The 10,712-nt window shown below is 37.0% G+C and overlaps 1 protein-coding gene across 1 annotated transcript; it reads right to left on the bottom strand.

Moving 5' to 3' along the window:
• Nucleotides 1-544: 544 nt before the first annotated feature.
• Nucleotides 545-5,278, bottom strand: LOC109697125 (myelin P2 protein). The gene is made up of 4 exons (XM_020180533.2): nucleotides 5,078-5,278; nucleotides 2,942-3,114; nucleotides 2,648-2,749; nucleotides 545-1,576 (listed from the first exon to the last, which is right to left on the bottom strand). Exons 1-4 carry the CDS (start codon nucleotides 5,148-5,150, stop codon nucleotides 1,526-1,528), a joined length of 399 nt encoding a protein of 132 aa, XP_020036122.2. The 5' UTR covers nucleotides 5,151-5,278; the 3' UTR covers nucleotides 545-1,525.
• Between the last annotated feature and the right edge of the window lie 5,434 nt (nucleotides 5,279-10,712).

Raw genomic sequence — 10,712 nt, forward strand, 5'->3', positions numbered from 1 at the left:
CAAGATATTTCAGGCTCATCTTATACGTACGCTGCCCTTGCTTTGGAATCAGTCATTTCTCTAAGGAACCTTGGTTCTTTCAGTGGGGTTATCACACTGTAGGATCTAAGTGCTAGCCATGTTCATTCCTGTTCAGTTGTCTTTGTTTCTAAGATCTTTTGTCCAGAACTAGGAAATACATGCATGTGAGTATGTGTGTATATATATGTATACATATACATATATACACATGTGTGTATACATATACATATATACACATGTATGTATGCATATATACACAGTAGGCATACACATAAATACCTGTGTACACACATATGTGCATGCATGTGCTTGGCTTAGAAACCATGAATTTACATTGATTCCATTCTTGTGTGGTTCTTCCTTGTCTTCCCTCATTCCATATTTGTATATGCCTTCTTCCACAGTGAACATCCTGGTTCCCATCAACATCAACATCTCATTTACTCAATCTTATAATGCAGTTTCTCTTTTATTTGGGCACAGTAGTTCCCCATTCTTGCCTATCAAAAATTATCAGACCCAGTAACTCTATGTCTATTTATTCAAAAGAAAGGAACACATATCCAGAAAAAGTCTTATACAAGCATGTAGCAGCTTTATTCATACCAGCCAAAAATTCTTAACAGCCCAATTACCTTAACAGAAGAATGGCTAAATAAACTGATGTATTCATACAGTGGAACAATTGTGGGCAATAAGAGAAACCAACTACTATTACACGCAACAATATGGAGGAATCTCAAAAAACATGGTGTTGAACTTTAAAAGGCAAACAGAAATTAATGCATAATACGTGATTCCATTCACATGAACAGGCAAAACTAACCTACGGGGATAAAGCTAATCACTTGTGTGCTTGCTCTGGGGGATGGAGAGAGCAGGATTCTGACTGGGAAGGGGCAGGAGAAAGCTTTTTAGATTATGGAAATGTTTCTTATCTCAGTTGGGATGTGAGTTATGTGGGTACATGCATTTGTCACAACAGTTTCAACTCTGCCCTTAATATCTGTGCATCTTGCTGTCTATAAATTACTCCTCAGTTTAAAACATTGGCTGAGTTAAGTGGACACTGCTCTTTTTGGCTGAGATTAGAAAGTCTTGATTAAAAACACCTCTTTTTCCTGGATTACCTCATTTCTGATTCCCCTTCCTCATGACCCATGACTCCTGAAGACTTGTGAGTTTGCTACTGCATCAATATTTTTACTATTCTGTTACTTTTTTATTATAATTTCAAATAGTCAAACTACAGAATAGGTTATAATTTCTCAAAAAATTAAATGACATTATCAACTATTCAGGCATGTTCAATACATATGGTTTAATGTTCTCAAACTGAAAATGTTTAGATTAATCTTCAGTTTAGGCCTTGAACAATGTAACATATTTTAAGATAAAAGCAAAACAAATAAGCAAACTGCGGGGTAGCCAGGTCTTGCAAATGGAGGCAATTGATTTGCACTATTAAATGATCAAATACCACTTCAATGAGGAAATGATTTTCTCAGACCTTCTCATAGATTCTGGTGCAGACCACGCCCTTCATCACACATTCCTTTAGAGAGAAAGAGATTTAGAATTTAGAACTGAAGTCAGAGAACAGTAAATTCATAAAAAAAAGTAGAAATTCAAAATAAACTCCTAAGAATCAATATGGAAAAGAGTAAAACATCAGTACACCAATCTCCAGTAACTCAGCATCGTGACCAGTACTTTGGAGAAACAGCTTTGAAGTTGATCTGTGTTACTGTAAAGGAATTTTTTTTTAAGTAGCAAGTTGTTACTCATAATTCATATGCATTTAAATCTTGAAAAAGTGCATTGTTTCAAACTCATCACCCAGAGGACATTTAAATATATTGATGCCTCCCAGGAAATTTGCATTCAGTTGATCCATGATGGGCCTCCACATTGGAATTGACTTCCCCTGTAAATCTGTTGTGCAGCAAAGAACCAATGTATACTGAAAGAAGTATTCAAGACATTAGTAAACCTATTTATAGTCAATGTATTGGTAATTAGGAAGCACAGAACCATAGACTTAAAAAAATCTTCAGAGGTCATCTCCTATAATCTTTTTCATCTTTGTTATCTGCTAACTAAAAGAGGTGCCCAGGAGCTCAGCTTGCTTTTTTGATGTTGTTTAGTGTAGATTACTATGGATATTTTTTGACCCAGGCTGGCTTCAAACTGCAATCCTCCTGATCTCTGCCTCCTGAGTAGCTAGGATTGTAAATGTGAGTCACTGGGTACCCAGCTTACTACTTTTGGAAGCAAAATGCTTAGGTATCTGCATATATTCTATCACTGAGTCTTTCAGGATTTATTTTGCTTATAAAATTTAGACTTGCTTTTTTCATTGAGTCCTAGCTAGTAAGATTGATCCTTATTTTTTTTATCTATATGTTTACTTTTTAGGTGTTATTTCTGAAATCTTAGGCCAGTATTTGAAGTACTTGAATATGAACCTTTTATGGCTTAAATATCACTTAAGCATTAACTCTGACTTTATTCTTAGCCATTTTTATCCATTTGTATTCCAAAGAACAAAGAACATTTTGAGAATAACATAATCAACTTATTTATATAGCATTATTTCTGTATTGAGAATTGGAAACAATCTTACCACTACCATTTTCCCATCTACCAACTTTCTCTTTATGGTCGTCTCTTTGCCATCCCATTTCTGTACATGATTCAGTGAGCCTCTCTCCAGGGTGACAACACTCTGCAAAGACAAGTTCATGTGATTGACTTGCTTGGACTTTGGTTGATCAAAGAAGCAGTTCATTCAGTATTGGACCATAATAGATATCTCATGAGGCACATTCACTTTCAACCCTTTTAAATTCTAGCAGGACTAATCACCTCTCTCAATCAGTTGACTGGGCCAACTTTAAGGAGAAAAGTTAAGGATTACCTTGGTTTTCCTATTGTCAGCTGTGGTTTCTTCAAATTCCTGGCCCAGCTTGAAAGAGATCTCTGTAGTTTTAAAAGTACTTTCAGTGCGTATAGTTATATAATCCCCTTTCTTGCTGATGATCACACTGGGTTTGGCCAAATTTCCCAGTTTTCTGGTGGCTAACCCCACACCTGAAAACCAAGATAGTGTTAGATTTGTGTTAGCAAAGACAGTGTATCTGGAGAGACTATGGTGGCCATGTTGTATGCTCAGTGGTACCTTAGGTGTGTGGATGGAAGGTGGTGCCATGTACTAAAAGGGCCTCCTCCTGTGTTTCACCACCCAATGCAAATGCATGTAGGGTACCCCTACATTTTAGGTTCTGTTATTAGGAAAGTAGTGTCTGCAGATTTTATAAAGTGGAATTGTTTGCTGAAGGAAGGCAAGTTGTACACTTTTACCACCCCTCATCCTACTCCCCACCGGAAATCAGCCATTGACGATATGTATGAAACACTAAAGATATTTCAGTTGGTACATGAAAATAGTACAGATACATTTTAGCAAGACGATGACGTGCATACATTGTGCCATGATGTTTCTCCTCAGTAATAGATTATGGATATGTAAAAGAATTTTCTTCATATCCTTGATAGAATCTCATTTCTGAAATTCTGTGGCTCCGATGTCTGACTGGTAGGAAAAAAACTATCCATCTCACTTCAGAGTCATTGCAAATGGTCATAGATAAATAAAATGATTTTCTGAAACTCTTCTACATTTGGAAAACCATATAAAATTGGGCTCCTTTTATTACTATGATTACCAAAATTATAGAAATACATGGAAAGAGAGAAAGGTCGTATAAAAAATATATGAAAGAAAAACTAGCTTTCAAAAGCTCCAGTGGGAAGTCCCAATTCTTTTTTCTATAAAAAGGGAAAAATCTTGTAATCCAGGTGTGCTGGTACACTCCTGATACAAAACAATTAAAGACAAACCAAAATCAAATCAAACCAAACTCCAAAACTTGTATATCGTATGTATACTAAATAAATATTGAAGTTGTAGAGAATAAACTTCTATGAACTGTATTCTTTCTCCTAACTCTGATTAATCTTTTTTTGAATGATTTAGAATAATTTTTTAAACTAAATCATAATCTCTGGTACAAAGCCTGAGAGTTCATAAAACCCCAAGAGGCCTTGTGAACTCTATAATTTGAAAACAAGAAAATTAGAGAGTCCCTCATGGAGACTTTCTTGTATTTTGCTTCTTCTTCTGCTACAAATGTAACCCATTTTATAGTATGGATCCATTCCCATAAGTTCCCATGGTCTTCTGGGCAACAATTCATTTTTTCCAAAACCAGAAACTTTTAGACAAGCTTTTGAAAAGCTAAGAAAAGCTACAGATCCTCTGACAAGCATGGCAACCTAAAGTCATTGGCATTATTCTCTTATCACATTTATAGAGTTCTAGAAATTTCTAAAGACGCTTTATGTCTATTGTGTTCTTATCTATGGAACAGACATAGTATAAAATAAAGTTGTTGTAACTACTGACTGGGTTTTCTATCTCCGTCACTGCTCCAACACCAGGAAAGTCTACTTTTCATGTAACCGTTTGAATTCACTGCCCCAAACCCAGTTCTTTTTTCTCATAGCAATTCTCCTAGTCTGTGAACATCCTAGGGTAGGAGAAATTTTCATTTTTCAAATTCTACCTACACCATTATGGAGAGGTAGAAAGAGAAAATTTTTAGTATGTACAAACATTAACATTTTAAATAGAGGTTTTCTAGCATTCAATATTTTATGAGCACCTTATTTTCTATAAAACTAACTTTCAGGAAGCTAGTGATGTTTACATTTTCTTTCTTCCAGGTCTCCAACAAAAAGCCTGTTAGTGTAAAACTGCCTTTGAATGAAAGTTCCATTCATTTAAGTAGCTTCATTTAAATTAAGTTCTATTATAATTGCCACAAATAAAATGTAAGCAAATCATCAGAATGGCACAATATATTAGTCCCAGAAGAGGATTGTATCTCAGCCTGTGCAAACTTCCCTAATGTCCTGGAAAAGGTGTTAGAAGGAAATTTATGCTGTCCTCCAAAGGACATTTGCAGCCAAAGCAACCCAGAGTGTTTCTTACCCAGTGCTTTCATATAGTCATCGAAGTGCTCACTGGAGACAAGTTTCCAGGTGCCCAGGAATCTGTTGCTCATTGTAATGGAAGACTGTTCAACAGAGCTGGGATTCAGGAGACTCTGATACGATGTGGAGGCCCCAGAAGACTCTTTTCAAAGATGGACAAAGCACGTGACTCTCACAGAGACCCAATGGGGAAAGGCAGTGTCAGGACTGGGTGATGAATGGCTCTTCAATCATCAGCTGCCCATCTAGCAGGATAAAAGAAAACCCAACATAATGTTTCCTTTTGTTTCCAAATAATTTTATAAGAATGTATGAGAGTACTATTTGAACCTTAAGAAATTGGTTGATCTTATATTAATAAGAGTGTTTAAGTCTTTCGTGCTTTGGAGAAAGACTCAGTGATCATGAATGATTGTGTGTGTGTGTGTGTGTGTGTGTGTGTGTGTGTGTGTGTATGATATTTAGGCATCTTGGTTATTCTCAATCCTGAGTCTGCACAATTACAAATTCTTATTCAAAGGGAGGAAAATGCCCATTCGTATTGTGGTAAGAGTCTCAAATATGTTGTGGGAGAGAAGCACAGGCCAGCACTGTGAGGACATATTCAGAGGTGAGGAAGGCTTGGCATAGTTCACATATCCCAGGCAGGCAGAGTAGGCAGACAATGAGATCAGTCTGTCACAGTAGAGTACAGAAAATGTATTCATGTCATAGGACAAGAAGTAGCACTGTAACGTGATCTTTGACCACAGCTTAAGATTTTCATCTAAAAAATCCTTAAGTGCAAACCAAGCAGGTTCCTAGTTGCTATGGCAACTGTAAGACATGTAAAATAAATCCACAGTTTTATAAAGAGAGGATTTTCTATAAAAAACAACACTAATGGATATTAAGAGCTCATTATAGGCTAGTCCTTGTCCACTCCAGACTTAATAGATTGTCTCATTTAATCCTCTTAACACTCCAATATTTGGAGTGTTGTTATATCCATTTTACCAGTGAGGAAAACTAGAACTCAGGGAGGTTAGGCAACTTCTTCCAAACTGCAATAGGAAAGGCAGGATTTGGACCCAAAATGATCCCCTATTGCCTACACTCTGGACCACTATCTCACACTGTACATGCAATGCATGTAAGACCTGGTTAAAAATCAGGCAATACTGACATCCCCCATGATTGTCTAGTAGTACTGACTCTCTTCTCAAAAATCAGGAGAGATGACAACCAAGAGAACCAGGGGACAATGGAACATTATAGTGCCAGTCTTTGACCAGGAGGAGCAAATGTTAAGTCCAGTTCATACATAAGTGTTGCTCTTGGTGATGCCTGATTGCTGTCACGCCTTCCTACCAGATTTTCCATATTGCACTAATTCTAGAGGTGAGACAAATATTACCAGGTTTTATATGTGTGGCACTTTTCACAACAGTGGAAATAATATGATAAAATTACTCAAAACAGGTAGAATTCATGGGGCTTCAGGCCTTAGGTACCCAGATCCGTAACTATGCTATCACTATGGCAGTTACATGGTTCGACTTCAAGCTGAGTGAAAAAATACAGAATCATTGCCAGGGGCCAGTAGCTCACACCGGCTACTTGGAAGGCTGAGATTGGGAGGATCTCAGTTGGAGGATAGCACTGGCAAGTAGTTTGCAGGACGCCATCTCCAAAGTAACCAAAGCAAACTCGACTGGAGATGTGGCTCAAGAGGTAGAATGCCTGCCTCAATAAGCACAAAGGCCTGAGTTCAAACACCAGTCCAGCCAAAACAAAGCAAAAACTAATGTGGATTCATATACAGAGGGCCCAAGTCTCATTTTCATTAGGAACTGGGTAACTCAAAGTGGAAATGAAATGGTGGAAAATTCCTCAGCTAACCAGCAAATCCAGTATAATGGAGGAAGAACATTGTACTGGGTTAGAAAAAACAGCTATGAAAAGGAGCAATGGATTAGTGAATATGAATTTTATTTTCCAAAAATTTCATAAAAATTATGGTATCACTTAAAAAATTTTTTGTCAGCTCTACTTTACTCAGAAGTGTAACCTTCAACATAGAGTTTTCCTGCCAAAATCAGTGAAGGCCTCTCACTCCCTCCCACTAGAGTTGAGCCTACTCAGAAAATCTGTATGAGTTTCCAGCAGGCCCTATAGTGCACATAGGATAGCAGTGGAGCATAAACGCAAACATTAATCGTATATTGCCAAGGTAGAAAGTTTATAACGTTGAAGCAATTTTAGTTCAAGAGAAGAATTTCTACTTTAGGTTTATCGTCAATTGTGTCTGACTGCTGAAGTTGACCAGATGAGTTTAGATCAAAATGAGATTCTAAGACCCATGTAAGCAACGAAAAAATATCCAAACTGAGCCAGGCTTGAGACATCAGGACACCCTGAGCTAAGAAAGTCATCAATATCCTCTCAAGAAAGGATGAATAACAAATACCAGAACTACATTATAACTTGATGCTTAAATTTAGTCTTGAGTTAAACGTAAGTAAAAATAGAAAGTTTTGCTCTAGTCTGGATTCAATTTTCCTTTTAGCAATTTATTTGAAAAGAACAACCAAAGGTCTAAAGAAAATTGATAAGGAAATCATATCAATGTGTCATAAAAATATCCCATATTATTTTAAAATACATCCAGTTGTATATTTGAAAAAGATAAGATAGATAGTCATTATGCAAACAATGAACAAATTATTCATGAGTTTTTACTTGAATGCCAATTTTTTTCATTCATTCAATTGCAAAAATATTTATTGAGAGATTACTGAGTGCTAAGCACTGTTCAAGGTGCTAGTTACACAACATTGAGCAAAATTTCCTAGCCTTATGAGACTTACACTCTAGTTAGGAAGACACACATTAAACAAACGTTCAGAGACATATGCTGTCCAAATATTGTTCTGTATTCTTTGCAGATGGAGGCAGTGAGGACACTATAAAAGTGCCTGGTGACCAGGACTACATAGGAAGATATTTTATGCAGTTTCTTAGACACCAGTAGTAGTCAATGATCTGATTTATCATCAGAATGCAGCCAAGAGATCTGATGCTCTTCCCAAGAGCATTTTGGGCCTGGTATCTCTTTCATGCTTCAAATAAGTGTTTTTATCTAAGTTTAAGGAGGCCAAGATTGAAATTGCTTTCTTAATGCAAACCATTCCTTGTAACTTCCTGAACGACCAGTGGATGGCTAGTTTTTTGATTACTATGGTGACAGTTTTATTTATCCTGCCCCGAAGGTAGCTGATAGCTTTTTTGTTGTTGAATAGCAATAGAGGGAAAAAGTAGTTTATGAGTCCTCCAGACAACGCAATTAGCTTTGTTTTTTCTAGAATCTAACGTGCTTGGCTTCTTTTCCAAAGGCTAGTCTAAGATTTCACATCATTATTTCTAACAGAACACCTGAGAATTGAAGCTACTCATTGGGAAAGGAATAAAAAAAACAGGATTTCTATATTTCAGTTTCATTCTCTGGTTATTGTAGTACACACTGAGATTCCTACAGTTTTTCTACTCCCTTTTATTTGCTTTTAGAAAGAAAGTGATACTAACACATTCCAAATACATCCATCTCAGACTTTAGCAAAAAAAGGTACGGGACACACTTTTTAGGATTCAGCCCTGTGTTGCCATACTGCTAGTAGAAGAAAAGAATTTCTTTAAAATAATTCACTTGCAAAACACAGTGAAAAGTGTGTGTATGTATGATCATCTCATAAGGAACAAATAAAAACTCAGAAAATCAGATGATTTTTAAATCATGTGTTATCCAGACAACCTGCCTTGCTTCCTACTTTATTTTCTTGATTGTGTTTCACAATTTTTTTCCACAATTGAGATGGTATAAAGATTGTGAGAGAAAGTGCAATTTACATATGACCTTTTTATCCAGAGAGAGATTTCAGATTAGGTAAGTTAATTCAGAGAATCAACTAAATTCATGTCTATGCTGTGTTTTCTTTTATTCAGCCATCCCAACCTTTATTCCTTCAAATGTTTGGAAGCTAGATTTATAGTTACATCTAGCCCATAACATGCTCAAGACTAGTGGTAATACATGATAAAAATGAGATATCTTGAATCTTGTACAGACTTAGAATAACACTAGCTGCTGCAATAAATCCCAAGATTTCAGTGGCTTAAACCAGAAGTTTAGTCTTGTTCAATGTCCAGTCCAGTATAGGGTCTCCTGGTATGTAGGAGCTTTTTACTATGACGTTACTCAGATCTCCATTGGATCTATTCATTTTGTGCCTATTCCTTGTCCTTAGGTCTCAGGACCTTCCCCTAAGCAGGACAGTGTAGATTGCCTCTTAACTCTCTTGACCCAGAAGTGGAATATATCACGCACTCAGATTCCATTGCAACAAGCTGTCGTAAGTCCCAGTGCACAGAGAAGGGACTGAGCAGCCTGGTGCCTGGCTTGCAGACTGTTAAGCAGCAACATTATGCTACAGAAGGACAATCCCCGATCTCCAGCAAGAATTAACCATCTGCCACAGTGGCACTAAAATCATGATACAGTGACATACCTTATATTATTTCTTAATGTAAAAAAGACAGAATGCTATAGTGAATTTGGAATAAGCACTCATCTACTTTGATGAATTACTACATGGATGGCATTTGGGTTTAGTTTTGTCATTTGTAAAATATTGATTGATTTGAGGATCAAGGAAGATTATTTTTGTGAAGTTGCTTTGTAACTTGTGTATCAAAAAAGTTTTCTTTTTTAATAAGCATCTACTGAAATCTGAAGTCTACTTTACAAAGTCAACCAGAATCCATTTCCCCTGCTCATTTTCCTTAAAACCTATTTCCAACTCATTGCTTCAAGCCTGTGCTCAAGGCTAACTTCTGCTGAGACTCTCCCAGGTGTTGACGTCTGCCCACCATTTTAGTGTATATGCTTACCATGACATTGTTCCTACTTGGGGACTGGGGAAAATGAGAGGCTGAAGCGTTTCCTGGGTTAGTCCTTTTCAGGTCTTCTTTACCTTACCACTGTTGTGGAAATATTGTCAGATGAGAAACCAAGTGACACTCAGAGAAATGGAGAACTCAGATTTTATTTTATGCCAGTGGTCCCAGATGAGCTCACACTCAAAAATTCTGGGGCCCCAAACAAAGAATTCATAGGATACTTAAAGGGCAGTGCAAGGCATTACAAGGAATGTATTTGGGTTAATAGGTGAGTCAGTGCTGTGTTAGAGACCTGGAGTTGTTTAGATAAGAGTAGCAGGGGAGATCTGCTTTAGAAAGTTTATTTATAAAAGGAGACAAAGGAAGATGGTAATGGGCAATTATATCTACATGGCACCCTTTGTCATGACCTAACTATCAACTTCTCATGGCCTGTGGCCTTGCCTGAGATAATCTTCTTATTCATTCCCCCCTTTCCATGCTTTTCCTACTTGTGAACAAGCATCGACCTTAAATTTCAGGGATTCCATAAGGTTCTTCCTGTCCCAAAGGCCTATTTTGCGTTATCATGAGCTGCAACTTTATTGCCTCCATTCGTGAGGTAATGAAGTGAGTTATGGTGTTAAGAATGCAAGGGCCAAATACCAATGCCAGTAGGATCATGAAAAGAGGAACAGACAACAAGGGGAGTAGCCATG

This window comes from Castor canadensis, chromosome 3 (genome assembly GCF_047511655.1).
Source record: "Castor canadensis chromosome 3, mCasCan1.hap1v2, whole genome shotgun sequence".
Classification (NCBI taxonomy): domain Eukaryota; kingdom Metazoa; phylum Chordata; class Mammalia; order Rodentia; family Castoridae; genus Castor; species Castor canadensis.